Below are 22,803 nucleotides of genomic sequence, written 5' to 3'. Positions count from 1 at the left end.
AAGAAGGAAGTGAGGATGAAAGGAAAGCACCCACAAAGGTGTGAAGCCGTGGTCCCATGCGGGATGGGTACCACAGATGCCAAGAACAATGTGGCCACCGTGCAGAAGATTGCCCTGGAAGCATAAAGACATCATGCATAGGAAACAAAAGCTTCACAGTTTGATAAACAGCTTGCTCACCCTAATAAGGGTGTTGTTATTAAAATCCATTTGGTCTGGGCTCTCCCTGCAAGCAGCAAAACTCTTCTGCTTGCTTTCCACACGTATCTGCATCTGAGTAAAATTAATCTTTCAGCATGAACTGTTAAAAGCTTCCTAACCATGCTGTGCAATGGGCTTGTTACAAAGCTCTGAGAGACAGAGCTGGTATTGAAGCACTCAAATGCTGATAACCCTGGCTCCGTACTTGGGAGCTGCAATAGCTGAGCTGGGCAGCGGGATATGTTCTCAATGAGTCCACTGGAGGACTTCTCCAAAATCTGCCATCCTGGCTGGACGATGGCATGCCCAGCACAGGCGAGCCTCTGGCTGCACCAAGGAAACCCTGACTGCAGCTGGGGGGTCCACCACATGCGGGAGCCGCTTGAATTTCAAGGGCAGTATGAACCTAATCAGAGGCCAAATATTTTGGCCGGGATCAGAGTGTACGGATCCTGCCTCGGCGCCCTTAGACTGGAGATTTGGAAAGGTTTTAAATTTATTTCTCCCCTGTTCTGCCACCAGAGGGCATGGCTCCCTTCCCTGCCAGGGGAAGCACCAGCCAGCAAGGGCAGGGGGGTTGCCTGCTGGAGAAGTTTGATGTCCTTTTTCTCCCACCTCCCCCTATACCTGCTTTTCAGCCTCTTGGCTGGACCTAAAGCCCTGTGTGAGAAGAAGAAAGTACCCGAGAACTTTTGCCGAGGCGAAAGGGAAGGCAGCCGGCTGTCACTTCGCATGGCTTGGGAGAGCATCCGATACGGCTCGATCCTACGTGGACCCCATGGTTTGTGCAGTAATCAGAGCCCTGCCTCAGTGTCAGTGATGTTTCCTGGCACCGGAGGACAAGCTCTGCAAGCCTGTACTGCCCTGTTTTCAATGTCAGGGACTGCCCCTTTCTGAGGCAAAGGAGAGATGCCACTCTATGTCTGAAAAGCCTTATTATAGCAGGATGAAGAATAGACTCCCAGGCAGCGCATCTCCCTCTATGTCCCCCAGAGCTCTTGGGAATGGGCTTGTACTTAGAAGACAGCACCGGGCACTTTGCAGCTTATTTTCTGCTTGAAGTCGTAACCCTCTGCCTCATCCCCCAGGACGAACACCCGGCTGTCAGGCAAAGAGCGGGGCACGGGTAGGTGAGGCTTGCTGCAGCTCTTGACCTTGTGGGAAGCGAGCTGGGTACTGAACCAAATGCTGACTCCTCCTTCACGGCCATTTCAGAACTGTGGCGTGCAGGGCAGAGAGTAATAGGACAGTGACTTTCTTCTGCAAAGACCATTTGGTAAACAGCACATTTTATTTTATTTCTTCTTCAGCAGCCACTGCCAGCACAGTGTGACAACCAGCATACCCTCTGCTTTGAGGTGACAACAGAAATCCAACCAGAGCAATCACAGATTTGAAACATTTTTGTTTTATTCCTTTTTTTTACCATAAATAAAATATAGGCTAAAATACAGGATGCTAGCGATGCCTTTGGAAGTCAGAATAAGGTGAGTTCAGGAACACTGACAGTAAAACAAAGAAGAAATGCTGTCTACGTGGTAATTTGTGCTAGCCTGAGGCTCAGTCCTACTCAGGTTACAGCGAGGCTTTCCAACAGCCATTGGGAAGCAAAAAATTTTAGCTTGCAGCAAAGCTGGCCACCTTTTCTCTAACAAATGGATTTCCAAACAGCATGGGCTTTTTGATGCTGTATGAGGACCCAGGACTGATTTCCCAGACGTATTTCTCACTGATGAGTGTTCATCCAATAATTTATGCAAATGCATTTCAGGTTGTGAGGTGCTGGCAAATTGTTCGCTGCTCCTGATAAGACACATATGACTGGTCTCCAACAGTGGCATTGTCAGTTTTTTGGCTTGCTGATTAGAATAATGAAACTTTGTTTTTAAACATTAGAAGTCAGAAGAAAAAAAACCTGAATTAGTGAAACTTTTTGTTTTAGTTTGCTGAACTAAGATTTCATTTATCCTCAATTACTACTAATTTTGATCACGATGAACACAATTATTCAGCTACAAATATGTATGGAGTTACAAATAACTGTAATTTTCCATCCATATGAACAAAAGTCCATGCAAAATAGGCAAACATGATCTTACCAAAGCAGTAATTTAATAATAAGGAATAACAATAATAAACATTATTTTCATTTTTTGTAGATAGCAGATACAATGAATATGAATTGGAATTTAGCAGTTCAGTAGTAAAAGCAAAAATAAAAGACACCCTAAGATACTGCTATGTCCAAGTGCCAGGTATCAGAGCCTGTTGTGCTGGAAAAGATTAGGAGTCTGCAAGCAGTGACTTAGGACATACAGATTTCCCAAGCAACCAAGACTGTATTCCCATGCAAATGATCAAGCTACTAAAAATACCAGGAGATTGAAAGGATCCACTTTATATAAGCAGAAACGTATACAAATCAGCATTTCATGAAGGCTCACCATCAGGCATCATCGGATCTTTAATGGGTGTCTTAAACATCTGTTTTCATCCCCTCTCCCTGACAAGTTGTCTCTCTACATGTACCAGATGCCTCCGAGGCTGCGGTGCGGCCAGGCAGCCGGCCCTGGAGACTCAGCAAGGAAAAGGCAATTATCACCAGTGAAGAGGAGCACAATGTGACTGAGGGGTGCCTTCCCAGGAGATTGGTGGAGTTCATCCCAAAGGACGCATGAAATTTGGGCACTAAAACTGTGGGCTGCAGAAGCACTGCAAAAGCCCAAGGCAGGGCCCCAAGGACATGGTGGGCAGATGTCCACAACGCGATACAGCTGCTACTACTACTCCATGTTTGATCTTCAGCCTGGGAGCTGTAGTCCCACCACCAGAAGCAGTAGCAATGAGAACCCATCATCATCATGGTAAAAACCCCTGTGATGTGACCCTTGATTTCTTTTGGTATCTCCTACCCAACATGAGGCAACTAAAACCATTCGCTCTGTCCCCTTTTAAACCTATATCCTCCAGTTGCCAAATGGCTCTTACTCTTCTCTGCCAAAGGCACAATATAGATGGTACTGAGGGACTTTGTTCTGGCAGCACTGCGGTCCCACTGCATTAATCTTGGATGAAAATATCTGGTGCTATAAATGGCTCTATATGTATTTCCAAATATTAGATGATGTGAGTAATCTGAAATATCCCTGGGCAAAACTTCTGAATTAGGAACTCAGAAAAAGCTGGACTGTCTCCTGACCTCATGCACTAAGGACCTAGATTACTCAGATGTTGCATTCTCTTTCTACCCAGCCTTTCAGCCTGGGAGGATCTGCTCTAATGGTCCTTTTGCAGTGACCAGAGGGGATTCTTTATTAAGCTTCCCATGGATAAATTTTTGCTTCAGCTTTTAGACATGGGGCTATGCCTCCCTTGTGACAGTAGGGTCAAGCCTCAAGATGATTATGTAGCAACCACGACACTCCAGATGTATTCCTGGGTTCCTTAGAAAACCAGACACGCAATCTCCATTAAGAAGTTCCAGCATATGGGATGTGATCTGCTTGTAATTCCCAAAACTGTCAACAAAAATGGATAAAAAATATTATTACCACTGTACAGGCAGGGAAACTGAAGCAGGCAGGGGGAGAGATTTCCCAAGGTCAACAAGAAAGCCAAGAGCAAAATCAGGCCTCCCACTGCTTGCTGTTAGACACAACCCACTAGGCTGCAGCTGGTAGTGGTAAGGGATAAATGAGCACTTCCCACAAAGGAGATGGACAGCCATTACTGTAAATGCTCATCAGTCACATTGGTTTAATGGGTAAGAACGACAGACATCTCCGAACCTGTCCCACTGATAATGGTGATGGGAGCCATGGGCTGGACTGCACATCACGGGCAAAGCCCATCGTGCAGGTTGATGGTAAATCCCTCATCAAGTACAAAGCCTCTTGGCATTCCTCAGCAGGCAGCAGGGCTGCAGAGCCCTACCCTGTTGAGAGCTCTTCTGCTTCAAAGAAATGGTACAGAGCTCCTACTCACCCTTTTGTAGCATGGCGTGTTGTGCATGGGCCTCTCAAAGCAGCCATAAGAATGAGTTTTGACCCCATCATCAGATGGCAAGGTGTTTCGACATTTAATAATCCACCAAGATTGGGGCCTGGCAGTGTATTTTCTTCTCTTTCCAGCCCTCCCACACGTTGCATCTTTATGACAGGCGTTGGCTACCGGACCAAGCAGAGGGAGATTGCTTTTGTCCTTCTTCCTTTGTGCCTTTTTGCAGGCCCAACACACCAGCTTGTCCTTTCTGGAGAAGAGTCCTCAGCGTCACTGCACTCCCGATGAGATGCCAGCCTCCCTTTGTCACTGACACTCCCTAAAGCCCTCTGCCAGGGACCCCTCTGGACAGATTCCTGGAGCTCTGTCTCAGCTCAGCTCAAGATCTTACGTATTCAGTGTTGCCTACAGTGAAGAGAGGGCTCTGTGTAAGTAAGGCTCTTGTATTTTTCCCCTATGTTGTTTTCTTTGGGAAAGTTAAGCAGCAGCTGGAAGAGCTCTATTGCAAGCCCAATATTATTTTCTGAACCAGATGCTTATTTTAATGCTGTACACAGAAACAATAGGAAGTTCCTCTGGAAGCGATGGCACTGCAGTGTCTTTAAAGTAATTAGTATTTTGACAGCAGCTATTTTCGCCCACAGAAAGCAGTTCAGCGTTAAGAATGAAGGTGTAGAAGAAGCATTACTGATCACAGCTCCAGTCTGGTCAGTGTTTCTATTATAAACCTTTATTTTTTCCCTCTAGGAATTTTTCTTTGGGCTGAAACCCAGCATACTGGGCAGAATTACTATTGATCCTTATTGCTTTTACTGCTGCAGCCAAGACACATCTTGAAAACATACATTAAGTTTTGAATTAGATCAGAGATCCCTTCCTTTTTGAACCCTTCCACTATTTTACTAGTTTGGGACTGCATTGCTCAAACCCCCTTCTCCATTCAGCTGTTGACTACCTAATGGAAAAGTATTCTAGAGCTTAATAAAGAACAATAGTTTTGCTACAAGATGTTTGATACCACCTATATGAGTACAGAGCTTGTTTTGACTCTCTTTTGGTCTCTGCAGGGCATTGTGAACCCTTGTAGAAAAGATCTCCTTTTCCAGGAAACAGTTTTGCTGCATCACTGCTATTCATCTCTTGCTTTCTGCAGAGCTTCACTCATTTCAACTCAGGAAAGGCAGCTGAAGTTTCACATCAATAATAATCCTCTTGGAGCAGGACTGAAGCACGCTCCAGCAAACCTGGCCAGACTGCAGCACACCTACCAGACCAGCATATGTAGAGTCTCAGGAGGCCTTGATCACTAGTGCAAGAAAGGAGCAACCTAAAGTTACTTTGTAAAGTGAAGCACCAGTTATGGATAATTGTTAAGAAAATAAATAGGATTTGCTGTTTACCATTGCTTTTCTGCAGTTCTGAAACTGAACCTGGGATGTTGTCAGCAGCCAACATTTTCTGGATGCCTCATCCTAGTCTGCCTCTGCTACACTCAGGGACGCACAATGCAGCAGGAATTGATTTGAGGAAGCATGGAGAACTGACAGCTTTTGCTGAAAGGAGGTTTCTCATATTTTTATCATGATGATATTTCTGGGTTTGGTTGAAAAAGTGTATTCAAAATAACAAAACCTGAATTGGTTTCTTCTCCTTTATCTCTCTCACTTTTCCCTCTTGTTTACTCCTCTGTTTTCCTTAGCAACTGGTATAAGGAGGAGAAAAGGAGGTAAAAAATAAACAAATGAAATTTTTTTTTAATAGAAGGGAGAGAGGGTGCTTCTGTTTCTGCCAAACAAAACAGAAATGTTGCATCAAAACAGAAAATCTGTGAAAGTGGTTGGTGGGGGAAATTTTGTCAGACTATTTTTATTGGTATTTTTATCACCATCATCATTAACCCACTATGCTTTCAGCACTACCTCTCATTGCTAGGAAAGACTGATGATTTCTTCAGAAGTCCTGGACTGGATGCAAAGACCTCAATTCCTGAGACATGGTCAGACCATAAAAGCAGGCAAGTGTCAAGCAGCGTTGCAAGGGCAATTCCAGCTGTAGAACTGGTGATTCACTGCTCCCATCCCTGGACTAATGACCACCTTTGCCTTGTCACATCTTGATCTTTCACTGCCACAGAGCACAAACGACAAGCAACTCTCAAGCAAGAAAGTAATTCTTTGCCAGAAGAAGTCACCTCAAAATATCTATGCTCTGATCAACTAATGTTCTGACCAAGGGAGATCTCACCCAGTCCCTGACCTTTCCTTTCCTCTAGGAACAAGTTATCAGGCAAGGACAAGCCAATACTAACAATGTCATCAGCCCTAAACTGCTAGGAACATCCCTCTGTAGGAAGCTGGGCTGCATGCAGTGCCCCAAGGTCTCCTTAGGTCAATGGATAAAGGCCAGTATCCTCTGCAGGAAACTGCTCAAACTCAGTACTGATCAAAGCCGTGGCTGTCTAGACTCTAGGACCAAGAAATACTTTTGCACCTTTGCTTCTGAACAAGATCAAGCTGTGACAGCTTCTCCTTCCAAGAGATTCCAGGGAAGAGACCTCTCACCACAGTATCACATCTTGCAGTTGCGTACCTGTTCATCATGCACAAGGCATCTAAGAAGTTTGTATGAGCAGTATGCTACATGATCAGCAAGTCAGAAGAATTTGTCCCAAATCTTTTCACAAATCTAGATGTAGCCACTGGACAGGTTTACCCAATGTTTGATAAAGCTGCTGCCAGATGCAACATAGGTCCACTCAGACAAGACAGAGATGCTGGTATTTGGAAGAGGTTGTGCTGTGAGAAAATATGATAAAAATCCATAAGCTGTCAACTGAAGTGATTTGCTTGACTACTGTCAGAGGTGGGAGGGTACAGATAGGGGTAACTCTGCTCTGGGACTGCTCTGCAGGCCAGAAAGACCTTTTCCATCATTGCCTGACAAAAAGGCAGCATTGCTGTCAGGAGCAGGTCTCACCCCTGTGACCCACCTGCAAAAACTGTCTAAGAACAAGGAAACCAAAGGTTTTGGCTTCATAATTTCCCTGGTCTTAAAAAATATGCAGGAGATTTTTAAGATTAGGGGATCAGTTTTCTTGCTTTGTCCAAGCTCTTTCTACAGTGAAGTAAAACAAGGAATAGTCAAGTTGATGTAGTCCCACAGGGCAAAGCAAAGGCATGGGACATGGGGTCTTGCTCTGTGTTGGGGAGGAGTTGTAAAGACTGTAAAGAAACTGTAAGAAACTGTAAGAAACTGTAAAGAAAAGCACCACTGTACAGAAAAAGCACTTTGACTCTGGTGACTGTTGTGCAGAGTGAGTGATTTATCATATTTCAAATTTTCATTTGGATTTGAGACAAACAGATTTTGGAATATTAGCTTCTCCTGTGGGTATATCCCAGACATTCTCAATCCTTGGCGGGAAGGACTATGCTGGAAAGAATTAGGCAGGTTGAGGGGGGAGTCACTGTCCTTGTTCCTTCAGCTGATGGGATGTGTTCAGACCCCAGGGAAATTATGGAGAAATGCAGCCTCCCTATTAATGGGTCCAACGGCTGAGGCATCCCAGCCAGCTGTGAAAGACTGATACAGACATAACAGCATTAGGCTTTGCCATTTCCCTTGGACTCATTCAGTTTGTGACCATGTGCTGTGGGCAGCTCCAGTCACTGCAGTGACTGGTGGACCAAGTCATGAGCAAGAGGGAGCTGCCTCCCTTGAGCAGCTTGCAGCAAGACCAACACAGCAACAGAAGGTGGGGATACGATGCCTGTGCCTGAGCAAAGACAAACTCACTCCTGACAGTACAACAACACACGAAGAAAGGAAGAATTAACCATGCAAGGCATTTGTACACAGATGGATGGTTCCTTCTCCATAGCCTTCACCTGTCACTGGTCTGTAAAACTAAAAGGCTAGTTGCAGAAACTGAGTTTGATCAGCCCTCGTGCTGAGGAGAACCAGCAAGCAGTATGATGGCTGCTTGCACTTCCCTTGGCTTCAGGCCACAGGAAGACTCTAAAGTAAATGAAAGCAAAGTAGGAAGAACATGAATGCCCCTGCTCCAAATGTGTCATGTACAGGTTGCTTGACACAGAGACGACAAGAGGAAACAGAGAGCAGAGTGCCACAAGGTTGGCAATTGCTGTCTGCTAAGCATTTTGCAAGTGGTTGCCACCACGACTGGAGCTTCTTGTGAAGAAAAGTGAGTGAGATACGGCCAGGGGAGATCAGGGAGAAGACTGAGCAGTAAGTGAAGGAGGCAGAGGAAGTCAGAGTATGTTCAAAGAGTAAAGAGTTCCTCAGCAGTGGTGGGAGTGTGGGAGGAGAGGGTTGGGTAGAGAAAAAACATCTGCTGGTGAGTAGGGGGGAAGCAGATGCACGTAAGGGGATGGAGTGAGGGGCAGTAGGAGAGCGGGGAAAGGACTGTGTCTAAAGGGCCCTGCAAGGGTCACACCAGAGGAAGAAATCTTTCCTCTAGGGGTTGCAAATCACAATTACATTGGCTGTATTAGGGGGGCATGCCACTGTAAACAGAAGTGGTTTATCCAAAGAGCAAACCTCTCTGCTAAGAGATTATCTTTAGAAGTATGGAGACATTAATTTAGGAGGCAATTTTTAACCTTGGCAGCTGCCTTACCCAGTCTCCCCAACAAGGCAGATGAAACCTGATGGATACAGGGTTCTGCAATGCTAAGGGATATTTCTTGTTTAGTTAATGTTCCTGATTTATACAATGATAACAAGAGCCCAAGGAAAGCACTGCTCTGCCATTCTGTCTCTATAGGTCAGAAGTTTAAGGTTTTAGTATTGCCATAATTTTTTTTTTAACATTGAAATACACAGGCTGGACACCGTATATCTTTCCCACTAGCTGGCATTCTGCAGCAACAGCCTCATTTGTATTCTGTCTTTTACTTGAGCAAAAAAAAAAACCACTCTGCATTGCCACAACTAAGTACTTCCCCACTGCGATGCAGATTGCCAAACAGTCACACTAAATTCAACATGTCCCTGCGAACATATTTTATTCATACTGATGGTCTGCTTCACAGTGCATTCCCAAAGAGTTGCTTTAAAATTTAAGCTCCAGACGTCCAACAAAATATATAAAGCAAAATAAAGTGAGTATCTTTTTCTACGTAGCTGTACAATGGAGTTGCCTCTCCTTCAAGGCTGACCTATCACAGATTTCAGGCTGGTGTTTTTTTTCCCCACACAGGGGAAAGACACAGTGTCTTCCTGTACAAAGGAGAAATTTGTGACTTCTTAAAGAATTATTGTCTATAAAGTCCTGCTCCTTTTCCAGTTAAAAATGAAATCCAGGCTGTGGAGAAGTTTTGGACTGGATGATCCCACAAAGTGAGGCTTCCTCCAAGATCATGTTCATGAGTGGATCCCACCAGGACACGCAAAGTCCCTGACACTGAACCAACCCTTGGGGCACTGTATTTCTGTCTTGAGGAGCAGGAGTGGCCATATGTGTTGGGGAGTAAAGTCTCACTGGCCCCTATTGGTTGGATCTTTGCACAGCAGCCTTTTCCTCACATTCTGATTTTGTCTGTGAAAGGAAATCCAGCTAAACCCATGAAGTAACTTCAAGTAAGATGTCACAGGGAATCTGACAGCTTTGTGGGCCAGAGCCATTTTTTGTAGGACTCTCCTTTGCTGTCAGCAAGTCCAGGGTTTCACCCATGGGTCTGGCCAGAACTTACAGGAGCATCCTCCAGGTACAATAAAGGCTGTGTAACATTTGGCACTCTGACACACATTGGATACTCCTGGACCCGGGAAGTATCTGGGCTAAACTAGACTCTTTCCACAGCCCACGGGGAAAGACAGGATCTCCAGGGGATGGCTCACAGCCTCTCACACATGTCTTAGGGTAGGAGGACTCACCATCTGGAGCTTCCTCCATCGTGTCAGAGAGATGCAGGCAGGTTCACAACAGGCATCACTACTTTTCCGATAGAGTGAACAAGGCAGATCTATCCTTTGTTTTGTGGACAGAGCAAAACACCTGGGAAGGAATGGGGAAAAAAGAAACGTCAGCTGTTGGCGGTGATCTGTGTCAGGAGCAACAGGCCAGAAAAGATGCCTCCCCTTACCCTGTGTGAGACATTTCCCACAACACTTGAGTTTCCTCTCACTGACTCTTACTGCAACCACTTTTTGAATTTTTACTGGCGTCAATATGAGACCACCCTTGGTGCTACACTCCCTATGGTCATGAGGTTGGGCACTGCTCCATGAGTGACAGTGCAGTCCAGGGATGGAAAGGCTGGGCTGCTCCATGTGGGAAGGCGAGCTGACAGCCAAACAAGGTGATCAGGGCAGGTCCAGTGGCAATTACCATGATCAGCCACAGTCCAGTAAATGTCCAGGCAAGGCCAAAGTGACAAGGAAGGTCTGAGGTCAGGCTGGGAACTCAAGTCACCGTGGTCCAAGGCTAGAAGCAACACACGCTTGAGACAGCTCAGGCAAGAGCTAAGGCCAAGGGACCGAGCTTCAATGCCACCTCTGGGCCAGCGGGTGATGGAGGCTGGTTGGGGCAATGACAGCTTGCTGGTGACAGCCATCACGGGGGGAAGCCTAGGAATAACATTACCCCTTGGCTGGTTAAGCACTTGTAACACTTAGTCAATAACAGGACTTATCCTCAGACATCCAGCTTTTTAATTGCCACCATGCTTTATTCTAAGACCTCTTCCTCTCCCACTCTTCAACGTTACATGACTATTAATAGCCTCTCCCGCAAGGAGCTGGAAGCAGAGGGAGAGCTAAGAAAATTAATTGTATTATGAAATGCTACAATCGATGCCCTGCAAAGGAGAAGAGATGCTTACTGCCAGATTCTCCTTCTCCCACCAGAGCTTCCCAGGTGGCACCAGCTTCGCAGCTCAGGCAGCTTGGCCACAGCTATAATTCAGCATGAGTAAAAAATTTTATTTCAGCAGGAAAAGCTGAAACAGCAGAGGGCTTCTTGTCACCGACTCTGGACAAGCCCAGGAGAGGCAGAAATGGTTTGTTTAATGCTGTCTCTCATTATTCCTGGCACTTTATGACTCATTAAATGTCCTAGTTTTGTAACTACTCCTGCTGAACTCAACATTTGATACACATTTATGGGTGGCCTGTTGGCTGTAATAACGATTGAACTATTCATAATTCCCCTAACCATGTTAACTCCTTCCTTTGCGTGCTGGGTTTCCTTTAAACAACTTTAAGATAAAGATACTGGGGACTTCAGTTCTTAACGCAGAATGAATTACATTTATCTGGACAATTTATTAGCATAGCTATATGCTGCAATTAGACACACTTGTCCTGAGCCTAGATAAACTATGCTATGTCCTAATACCCTTTACACTGCTCCCCTTCTATATCTACCATGCTTTTTACCATGGATGTATCCATGCAGATGCATGCCTGATACCGATTCCCCTCAGAAGAAGGTTGGAAGTGCACACATCAGCATTCATTCACTTGTATGGAATGGGAACAGGAACCAAAAGACCCTTCTTGCCCATTACAGGTAGGAATTAGAAGCAAAGGACCTCTGTTCGAGAACCTTCTTGTGCTATGAGTGATCTTGTCAGCTTCTGCCCTGTTTTGCAGCTTGCTTTCTTTGCAAAAGGTCAGCAAGAATTCAAAACAGAGCCCAGCAACATGTTGACCCAACCTGACAACTGATGCAAACAGGGCAACTGCAAGCACTCAGCACAAGTTTGACAGGCACAAGTATTTTTCGAGATGACAGCACATTTAACCTGTCTCTTCTGAAAGCATCGTGCACGATCACCTCAGAGACAGGTAGACAGGTCTGTGATTTAGGTTAATTTTCCTTTCATTCACTTGAAGCAGAGTCACTTAGCCTGGCCACTCTGAAAAGATGTGACTTTGTGTCTACAGTCAAACAAATTCAGTTTGTGTATATTTTGGAGCATGACTGAAAAGTCACCAACAAAATCACACAGGTCCAAAAGGAAGGTCAGTATCTTAGGTTACTTTAAACTCAAGCTGGAAGTTATCTGCAGCTTCAACCAAAGAGTCTGACATAGAAGTGTGCCTCATTTCAGACTTCTGATTTGGAGGAGAACGCCCTCAGAAATTAAGCTGCGTGTAGGACAGTATTCAAGATGGCCTTGTACTGGGTCTGGCTGGGATGGAGTTAACTTTCTTCACAGCAGCCTGTATGGTGCTGCGCCTTGCATCTGTGGCTAAAATAGTGTTGGTAACACACCAGTATTTTGGCTATTGCTGAGCAGTGCTTGCACAGCATCAAGGCTTTCTCTGCAACACCCCACCACCAACAACAACCTCAAAGGTCAGTGGGCTGGAGGTGGGCAAGAGGTTGGGAGGGAACATAGCTGGGACAGCTGACCCAAACAACCAAAGGCATATTCCATACCATGTGACGTCATGCTCATCAATAAAAGCTGAGGAAAGGGAGGATGATGGAGGGACATTCGTGGTTATGTCATTTGTCTTCCCAAGAAACCGCTACATGTACTGAGGTCCTGCTTCCCAGGACATGGCTGGACATCTGCCTGCCAATGGGAAGTAGTGAATGAATTCCTCTTTTTGCTTTGCTTCTGTGCGCAGCTTTTGCTTTTCTTAATAACTGTATTTATCTCAGCCCATGAGCTTTTCCATCTCATTTTTTCCCCCAGTCCTGTTGAAAAGAGAGAGGGAGAGAGTGTCTGGGTGGGTGTCTGGCAGCCAGTCAAGGTCAACCAGTCAAGGTTCTGGACAAAGATTAATTTTCTTGACTGGTTCTCTCCATTTTGTTTACTTCTGATCACAAAGAAAACAGATGACATAAACTTCAAGGGCATTTCCATATGACAATTGTCAATTTGATTCAATACTGCCAACCTCAAACATTCAATAGTCAACAGTTCTGATTAAAAAGGAAAAAAACACTTGGGGTCTTACCTTTGAAGTCTTGGTGTTTGAGCCCACAGGATGTGGTATTATGACCAGCATATTCTAGTTCAAGCCTGTGTTGCCTTATTGAGAGTGGCCCCACTCTCACTAGTGCCTGTTTTATATTCCTGCTGCTTGTCTTGGGTCAACACTAGCAGTCAGGAGGAGAGTCAAACGAGCTTTATGACCTGGCTGGCAAAAACAGGGACAAGAAAGCTCTCATTCATTCTTGCAGAATCTTTTGTTTCAAAGGTGGTTTGCAACAGCAGCCAGGCTGTGTTCAGAGTCTGCCATAAGGTGGCCCAGAAGAAGCAGATGATGCAGGAGGTCTGCACAGGAGTCCAGTTCGTCACCGCAGGATTTCTCACTGTGCACAGCAGTTCCTGTCAGCAGGAAAAAAAACAATCACTGATTTCAGTCAAGTGCTTTGATTGCAGTATTTCTGTCTTTGTCCTGCTTTGTTTTATGCAAAGTTTAGACACTTACTATCGGTGTCTCGGGCTTTTGCTGAAGGATAGCATTTTAAAGTTAGAGAGATGGCTGTTATGAAATGAAGAAAATGCACAAAATCACCTCTGGAGGAGTGAAAACAACAAATTGCAATGCGCAGGCTTGAGTGTCAGAGAATACGCTTCTCTGGAAGGGATTTAGTTATTTTCTTACCCCATGAAACAAGTGACATCTCTCAGAAAAGACTCCCTGTGGGGAACCTGATCCTTTGGGAGGGCGGATGAGTTAGTGATTAGAGATGAAATGCAAAGGTGTTTTCAGCATAGCAGCTGCTTGCTCGATTTTCTAATACAGTACATTACATTGTTAACAGAAATGTAGCTTTGCACCTTCTGTTTTTCTCCCAATAGAATTAATTTCAGCACTGTTTACATGCCAAGCATGCACACTCACAGCTGTGAGCTCTGGGGAGTGGGAGAAGGCACAGCTTGGACCTGCACAGATAAGATCGCAAAGAGTCTGCAACAGGGCTGGGAGCTGAACCCGCTGCCTTTGCCAAGTGACTTCACCACAAGACCATCTTTGCTCCTGCCCACAGGAACTGTCCCACAACATTACAGACAGACCTCAGAAGCCAGCAGACTGGGGGAAAAGCATCTGGCTGTTTCAAAGTCCTTTGGGAGATCCGCAGGGATAGGAATTTTCTGTTCCACTCCATGATGCAGCAAAGAGGGGAAAAACACCCACCATTTCCCACAGACCAGCTATCCCTTCCCAGTACGCTAATCCAACCTGCACCCCCATTCTTGCCAGGAATCTCTCCTTTTCAAGGCTGCATGTGTCATTTATTAAGAAATAAGAGAGAGCAGGGAGGAACAGCTTTTAAAGAAGCAGGCTGTGCATAGGCAGGGAAACACAGCCTAAGTGTTTGGGAACCCTCAAAGACGAAAGTACCACAGCAGTGCCACATGGCAGTGCTGCTGGTATACGTACTGTGCTGCTAACGTAGCTCTCCACACACCGGTTATGGAGAGACAATCGTGGAGCTGGAGACACAGAGCTCACTAAGTCCCATGGTCACGAAATGGGAAATAGAGGGAGTAGATTGTTCCATGCAACAGGAGCCACTGTCCCAAGCTGAAAGCCCTGAGAAACAAAGCAGCAGGGGATGTGAGAAGGACTTCCTTGGGAGCTGACTGCGAATGAAGCAGCTGAAGTTTTCACTTGGATTTGCAGCTGTGTGTTTGTGAAGAAAATAAGGGTGGAAAAGCTGGAGAAACACCGAGAGAGTTTCTGAGAGGACTGCAGGCTTGTACTTGAGAGAGGGAAAAGTACCTCCTGCTGTGCTGGTTTGCTGAAGGTACGAAAACAGCAGGAATATCCAACTCGTATTTCATCCTGCTGGAAGCAAGTCGCAAACCCCCAACTCCTAATTAGCTGCTCAGACCAAGAGGAGATCATCTATTTTCCAAGTGCTTAGGTAAAAGAAGAGTGAAATCGTAAGATGTGAGGCAGTGCTTCTGCTCTAGTATTGTGGTGCCAAAGCACAGCATCTTAAATAAAGTCAGCAATATTATTTTGTATGTGCTTAGGAGCAAACTGTAATCCCTCATCCAACATTATCCGAGTCTATAGTTACCCCTGTGTAAATGAGGCCATAACTATACATACACAGCCATTACCTTACTTGGTTCCAAGCAGCATAACTGCTATCATTGCTTTGTATACCAAAAGAAGAAAAACCAGCAGAAAACTTGTTTACTGGCAAGTTTGTTTCCAGAAAAGACAATTTGCATATATTTTTTACATCTCTGGAGAACAAAGCTCTTAATACCGACCAGACAGAAACTTCCTGAAGTCAAAACCTTCAGGCCAGAGCTTGCTTTCTTCGCCTTGTGTTAATCAGCAGAGGGTGATTCGCGAACCTGAATAAAGTTTATCAGGGCGGTGAGTCACCACAGGGTAATCCTGAAGGTTATCTGGCGGCTTATCCAACCAGCCCGGCCTCGGTTACAGAATCAAAAGAGACGATTTGAAGCTGAAAATCAATGACAGCGCGATTTTGCAACTTCCAGCCCGCCCGCGATACATCACTCATGTAATATTGAATATTTTGTTTAAACGTGCGTAGCCTAGGGCTGCGAAAGAAGGCGCAGCGATGGCCGCCCCGTTATCCCCTGGGCACACAACAGCACAAAATTCCTTACACCTCAGCTCTGCCCCGGAGGTCCTTTCTGTTCCGGGGCAAGGGGCCAGGCCATTTAACCTGCTGGGACGGTTGTCAAGAAGGGACCCACCTTCTCCTGACGTGACCACCCCTCTGCTAAGCCTGAGCCCCTCCGAGCCATCGCGGGGGTTGGGGGGGGAAGGACGCTGCTCCCGCCGGTGCCGGCACGAACCGGCAGGGGGCGCGGCGACGGCGCGCGCACGGCGGGGGCGGGGCTCCTCCGGCGGCGCCAGGCCGGCACCGCCTCTCGCGCCTGCGCGTCGGCAGGGCTCCGCAGCGCCGGGTCTCCAAGATGGCGGCGGGGCCGCCTCCCACCGCCGCCGAGGCGTACCGTCCTAACCGCTTCGTCTCGCTGCCGGCCGAGCTCGACCCCGATACCTACGATGTGTCGCCGGAGAAGCGTCGTGCCGAAGCCGAGCGCTTGGCCATCCGCGCCCGGCTCAAGCGGCAGTACCAGCTGCAGCTCAACAACCCCAACCCACCGGCCATCATCGTGAGTGGGGAGGGGGGCGCGGGCGGGCGGGGGGGCGGGCCGCGGGGCCTGCCCGCCTCGCCCGGCGTCCCGGAGCGGGGCCCGGGCCTGGGTCCGTGCGGGCGGGGCGCTGCGCTCCCCGTGACCTTGGCGCCCTTTCCGGCGTGGGCTGGGAGGCAGCCGCGGGCTTTTTAGGCCGCAGCCCCGCGGCAGGGGGCAAAGGGGGCCGCGCCGAGTCGGGTGGGCGTTGCAGTGCCTCTGGGGCCTCAGTGTGGTTTTCTTTCCAACCCAGGAAGATCCTGCCTTGGTCCGCTGGGCCTATGCTAGGACGCAGAACGTCTACCCTACTTTCCGCCCGACACCTAAGACGTCCTTTCTAGGAGCTCTTTTTGCGATAGGTCCTATCGTCTTCTGGATTGCTGTCTTCAAAGCTGACAGGGTAAGTCAGTTGACAACACTGAACGACAGTCAACGTGAAATTGTAAAATGTAGATCTGCCTGGAGACTTAATTGGTGGGATCCTGTTGCACCTAAGAGTGATTAATTACCATTAAAGTAATGAGGGAAGGAAGGCTGATAATGAGCCTACTATCTCAAAGCCTCATAACTGGTTGCAAAGTCCTGCTGTGCTAAGAGCCCTGTATTGTACCCTTGGGTATGGCCAGTCACAGTTTCCCTGATCAGAATATTTTGCTATAATAAAGCTCTCTGTAGCACTGACAGTGTAAATTAATCATAAGAGACTATTACCTTCAGCTGTTGACATGCAGTAACTGCACTTTCTAAAATAAATAGGGAGCTTATGGATGACAGACCTAGCAAGGTCTCTGTGAATTGCTTAACCATTTCTCTAATCTCACGAAGCAAATGTGGAGGAGTGCTTATGCTGATTACAGTGCCTGATCTCAGCTGGATTTTTGAGATTTTTTGGAAGGTTTATCTTGCTTCTGTTCTAACTCTGAAATATGGGCATCAGAATCTGAACAATGGTAGATCGTTCTGAAAATACTTGGCTATATACATACATAAGAAAATGCTAGGTGACTGCCAGACAGTGGCTGTTCTTACTAGTGAATTTGTGGCTATTGTAAAACACTTATTTCCCTCTTTTGCACAAAAGTAGCATTTTTAGATCAAGTCATAAACAGGGAAGCCCAAACATCAATTAAAATTAGTAGAATATTTGTAGGGAATGATGTTTACTGGAATGAATAGAAAATACAGGTTTTAGGAAACATGCTGAGCATGTTGATATAAATATTTTTGAGACTTCAGCATCTCTGCAGTATTTTGTCATGCTGGTTTTGTTTTGGACATAAAGCCATGCTTGGGCTTAGCCACCAAGTGTGGCTTAGCATGTGAGTGCTTGAAAATAAACCTATGTGAGTGAAATCTAGACATACTTGCCTGGGAATATTTAAGCTGAAGTCTTTAATGTAGCCTCCAGGACAATTTGTTTTCCTTTATTCCAGTTCCCTTACTGATGTTTGGGGGTTTTTCTTTGTTTTCTAGTAGTATATAAAACACAATAACTGTTATACTCTTTTCTCTGAGGAGTGTTTGTTGTGTGTCTGGGAAAGCAATAGGTAAATTGCCCAGTCTTAAGCAAGTCTTCTGGTTTTATCCAGCAGAAGGAATCTGGGCAATATCTGCAGTGTCTGTGTACTGTAACAATACCTGTCAGAAAGGTACATGCCTGCAGAGTGAGATACAAATGGGCTGAAAGTGAATACAGGCACATTTAGGCAACCTCTTAATAAGTTTCTCCATAACTAGATCTCTAAACTGGATTATCCAGCCAAGGAGGAGGCAGAAACTAAATGTATAAATTAACTGTAATGTAACTAGTTTGGTGAAAAATACATCACGGGAATTGGTCTCTGCTGGCCTGTGAGAGTGGATAGATGTGCAGAGATGTCAATCTGAGCACTTCTTCTGTAGCTGGTAGGTGAAGCTAAATGCCTTGTTCTTTTTTACTTTTTGACCACAACGGCTGTTACCAGAGTTTGTGCTTACAGAATCATTTAGGTTGGAAAAGACCCTTAACATCATATGCGGTGCTATCTTCCTGTAGTCCATGCTGAAATATTAGGACTGCTTTTCTCTCATTCCAGGCTGACTAAAACTTTTCTCTAATAGGATAATGATGAATTTTCTCTTTCTTCTACAGGATCGTAAAGAGAAGCTTATCCAAGAAGGTAAATACAAGCGACCATTCAGTGTATTTTAAGTTCCTGGAACTGCAGTGCTGTTCATGGGATATAAGTAAAATAAGATGTATTCTGTGCTGTCGTTTCTCCTTCATAAGAATAAATCTTAATTGCTCGTTGGTTGTCTTGCATCTTTAACAATTATGGAAGGTGCGAAAATGCAGGATCTTTATATCTAACGCAGATAGATAACGGAGAGGGTGTCCTGAACTCAACCAATGTACGCCTTTGGTCTAGATGCAGAGGCTCCTTTTAAACTGTGGAAGTTGCTGCTGTCAGAGCAGCACGGGCTGAAGTTTAAAATTAGTAGCAGGCTAAAATGTTAAGTGAGCCTGAAGCAGTTTCCTGAAGAACTACTGCTTGCCTGCTAGGTATTTCTTCCTTGTGTTGGTTTGACTATGTAGTTTGCCCTTACTGGATAATAGGCAAGTTCTGCAATACATTTTTAATAACTTTAGGAGCCTGCCTAACTGCTCACAATAAGTTGAGTTAATTTTTATTTTCCCTAATAAAATACAAGCCTAAACCATACGTTTGTTTATTGCAATAAACTTCTGGATAAAGTTGCCATACCAGACTTAGAAATAGTGGGCTGAACATTGTCATGCTATATGTGACTAGCATTTCCACTAATTCTGTGATTCCTGTGAGTGGGAGACAAGAAGTAAAAAGATAAGAATTTTTATTTTGACACAGATTCCTTTACAGTATGGGAGAACTCCATTTCACCCCTGCAAATGGGTTATGATTAAAAAAAAAAAAAAAAACCCCACAAAAAGTAACTGAACCTTGTGCCTGCAAAGATGTCTTCTCTGCTTATTCTTCGAAAAACCTGAGTGTTTTCTGCCCAGGTCAGCTGGTATAGGGGGCTCTGGAATTGTTACTGCCAAAGTACTGAAATGTGAGTGCAAGGAAAAGATTTTTTAATTCAGACTTGAATTTTCACATGGCCTGTAGGTGCCATCATGATCCAAACAACCCTCATTCTTCAGACATTCTACAGGAGCGGTTTCCTTCCAAATGTTGAGATCAATGCCAAAAACTCCATCTGATGCAAAAGTTAAAAACTTCCCTCTGCCTGCTGGGAAAGCAGCCTGTCTTCTTGACAGTGAAGTCAGGAAGAGCAGCTCTGCTAAGTCCCTCTCCTGCATGATTAGGATATAAGTTTGGGCCATTTGCAGTCCCTCTTTATCAGAGTGAGTCGATGAGCTTTTTCACAGAATCACAGAATGGCTGAGGTTGGAAGGGAGCTCTGGAGGTCATCTGGTCCACCCCCTGTGCTCAAGCAGGGCCACCTTCAGCAGGCTGCCCAGGACTCTGTCCAGACGGCTTTTTAGTATCTCCAGAGGGCTTTTGAGTATCTCCAAGGATGGAGACTCCACAACCTCTCTGGGCAACCTGTGCTAGTTCCCAGTTGCTTTCACAATGAAGTGTGTTTCCCAAATACTTATTTTTTCTAAAAATTAATTTATTTTTTTTTTTTTTACAAAAAAGAAAGTGTTTCCTGTTGTAGCTCTTCCTTTTCCTGTATGGGTCATGAAATGTTCAGGCAGTGGGGGCTTGGTACTAGGACTCTGTGCAGCAGCTGTGCAAGGCCGTGGCCTGCTTTTGCAGTCCCATATGTGCTCTCAACAACCGTCTTGCACCTGTCTCTGCAGCTTGTTTTTCTGCTAGTTTAACTAAAGCAAACACAGATTATTCTCTCTGCAGAACAGCTTCTGAAACACTGTCACAAATGATATTACAAGATATGACTGTGGGTCAGTGCAGAGAGAGGCATCAATGCATGGAGAAAGTGGTATTAAGGGAAAGAAATAATTGCTTGTCTGAGCATGCTAAATTAACTATCTTCTTGCTGCCACAAACTAATTTGATCTCCCAGGACCCATTTCCTCAGCTAATTGGAACTTGAGTTGCCACACATGTAAATTCTCCCTTGCAGCTGTATTTGTTTCAGGCCAGTTGAGCAAATGGTTCGGGATGGGTTGTGGATGAGCGCAGCGCCTCTAGTCTTTTAGGCCAGCCTCAGATTGACGCTTGCGGCACCTGCCACAGCCCTTTCCTTCGCAGATGAGAGTGTCTGAGGCAATGTCCCTGCAGATTTGAGCATGGTGCTTGGGGAAAGGCTGCCCTACTTTTCTCTCTCGTTATTTGCAGAACTCTCCAAGCTGTTTTCTTGCAAGGAATGAACATGCTATGCCACTGGAGGTGGGGTTGGTGGTTTGAGGCAGTGGTGCTGGGTGCGTAGAGGAAGGAAAGGGGAGTTTCCCTTCAGAAATGTAGGGTGAAGACAGGAGAGTGAATGTGCCTTGTGGAATTTTACCCTTGACTGATGTGTTACCACCTGTGTCTGCTTCAGTGATGAGTCTACAGCAAGAGAAACTCAAGCCTGCAGGTCACTGGATGGTAATTTAGGTCCCAAACAGAAAACAAGCTTTTCCCCTCTGCCTGTGAAACATTTAGACCTCATTTATCCCTGGATCAGTCTGATTAAATCAGCTTCTCTGGCAAATTGATTCTTCTGAACATCCTTTTCTGAGCTGGCTATTTTAGAGTAAACATCTCCCTGTAGATTTTATAATTTAATACTTTGCTCAAAGCTGATGCTTTTTTTTCCCCAAGGATCTGGTGTAGATCCAAAACCGATGATGGATGTAACTGACTGAAGTTAGGTGTTGCAGCTCTACGTTTCCTTCTCTTTTGGAAAATTGAGGATTGCTTCTCTTGGGAAGTAAGAAGCATAGATCCTGATGGCACCGAGCCTAGTAACTGTTTCACATAGGTACGTGCTAAAGCTCAGGCCTGAGGTTTGGGGTGCCTGGGCTGTGCTCCTTCTTCACAGCCTACCTGGGGCTTCGCTTTCTGCCTCTTTCTGCCTGTGGAACTCCCCACCTGGGGTGAGGCTTGCATACTCCAATGAATTTTGAGGTCCTCCACAATGTTGTCTGCACTTGAGCTTTCTTCCAGGTACCTTCCCAGGAACAAATGCCGGGACTGGCCAGAAAAGCCCTTTTGCATTTGCTATGCTGCAAATTAGCACTTAACTAGCGAGAGAATTTGTCAAGTGCTGACAAACAAGTAGATGTTGAAGGATAGCCAGAGTGTGGGGTTGGAAAGGAAACTTTCCCTCACTTAGCAGTGAAGCGCTTTGGATTCTCCAACATTTTCTAATTTGCGGTCTACTTTTCTGACAAGTCATTCCTTGGCAACCCTCCACAAAGCAGCAGGTTGAAATGGCCTGCTCTAATAGGAGGCTTAGGCCTGCTAGAGCCTTCAGCTCTGGAAAGCTCTTCCCCTACAGACAGCAGAAAATGCTTTATTGATCCCTATTTTCTCCCTGTGAAAGACACACTGGGTCGTATTTTCAGGACGCCCTGTGAACAGGGGCTGGCTGTTACCTCGTATCCGCACAAGGTACAGCATACAGTGGCTGGAAAGCTGCCCGGCAGAAAAGGACCTGGGAGTGTTGGTTGACAGCCGCCTGAATATGAGCCGGCAGTGTGCCCAGGTGGCCAAGAAGGCCAACAGCATCCTGGCTTGTATTAAAAATAGTGTGGCCAGCAGGACTAGGGAAGTGATCGTCCCCCTGTACTCAGCACTGGTGAGGCCGCACCTCGAATACCGTGTTCAGTTTTGGGCCCCTTACTACAAGAGAGACATTGAGGTGCTGGAGCATGTCCAAAGAAGGGTAACAAAGCTGGTGAAGGGTCTAGAGCACAAGTCTGATGAGTAGCGGCTGAGGGAACAGGGCTTGTTTAGCCTCCGTTAGAAAAGCAGAGCCCTGTAGAGACCTTCTCGCTCTCTACAACTACCTGAAAGGAGGTTGTAGCGAGGTGGGTGTTGGTCTCTTCTCCCAAGTAACAAGCCATAGGACAAGAGGAAATGGCCTCAAGTTGCGATTGGATTTTAGGAAAAATTTCTTCACCAAAAGGGTTGTCAAGCATTGGAACAGGCTGCCCAGGGAAGTGGTTGAGTCACCATCCCTGGAGGTAATTAAAAGACGTGTAGATGTGGTGCTTAGGGATGTGGTTTAGTGGTGGATTTGGCGGTGCTAGGTTAGCGGTTGGACTTGATGATCTTAAAGGTCTTTTCCAACCTAAACGATTCTATGATTCACACGAACTACACATAGTGAGAGCCACACAAGTACTTCAGCTGCAGTGTGTCACCAGGAAAGCTTTAATTGGATACTTGAAAGTTAAGAATAATGGTGGATTTTTACTGCGTTTCCCAAGTTACATAAGGATGATCATTTTCGTGGCTTGGTAGCAGCTGGAAATGTTGTTCTGTGCTGGAGCACTCTGCGTTGCCCGAGT

The 22,803-nt window shown here is 45.8% G+C and overlaps 1 protein-coding gene and 1 long non-coding RNA gene across 3 annotated transcripts; one reads left to right on the top strand and one right to left on the bottom strand.

Moving 5' to 3' along the window:
* Positions 1–1,599: 1,599 nt before the first annotated feature.
* On the bottom strand, positions 1,600–16,057 carry LOC142414658 (uncharacterized). 2 transcript variants are annotated; one of them, XR_012777145.1, is made up of 5 exons: positions 15,876–16,057; positions 14,572–15,053; positions 13,138–13,511; positions 10,099–10,219; positions 1,600–5,506 (listed from the first exon to the last, which is right to left on the bottom strand). It is a non-coding gene; the product is annotated as an uncharacterized LOC142414658 (long non-coding RNA). The 2 variants fall into 2 exon arrangements; XR_012777146.1 differs by lacking the exon at positions 14,572–15,053 and having other exon boundaries at positions 15,876–16,044.
* Positions 16,053–18,606, top strand: NDUFB4 (NADH:ubiquinone oxidoreductase subunit B4). Its single transcript, XM_075512112.1, has 3 exons — positions 16,053–16,298; positions 16,570–16,716; positions 18,448–18,606. Exons 1-3 carry the CDS (start codon positions 16,098–16,100, stop codon positions 18,505–18,507), a joined length of 408 nt encoding a protein of 135 aa, XP_075368227.1. The 5' UTR covers positions 16,053–16,097; the 3' UTR covers positions 18,508–18,606.
* Positions 18,607–22,803: the final 4,197 nt, after the last annotated feature.

Source organism: Mycteria americana, chromosome 1 (genome assembly GCF_035582795.1).
Source record: "Mycteria americana isolate JAX WOST 10 ecotype Jacksonville Zoo and Gardens chromosome 1, USCA_MyAme_1.0, whole genome shotgun sequence".
In the NCBI taxonomy this organism is placed as follows: Eukaryota; Metazoa; Chordata; class Aves; order Ciconiiformes; family Ciconiidae; genus Mycteria; species Mycteria americana.
This window is presented reverse-complemented; position numbering and strand designations above follow the sequence as displayed.

What these genes read in the sequence shown, in the direction of transcription:
- NDUFB4 (XM_075512112.1), top strand. Translation starts at nt 16,098, where the DNA reads ATGGCGGCGGGGCCGCCTCCCACCGCCGCCGAGGCGTACCGTCCTAAC. An exon ending in CCAACCCACCGGCCATCATC is followed by an intron (nt 16,299 to 16,569) that starts GTGAGTGGGGAG and finishes TTTCCAACCCAG; the next exon opens with GAAGATCCTGCCTTGGTCCG. An exon ending in CTGTCTTCAAAGCTGACAGG is followed by an intron (nt 16,717 to 18,447) that starts GTAAGTCAGTTG and finishes TTTCTTCTACAG; the next exon opens with GATCGTAAAGAGAAGCTTAT.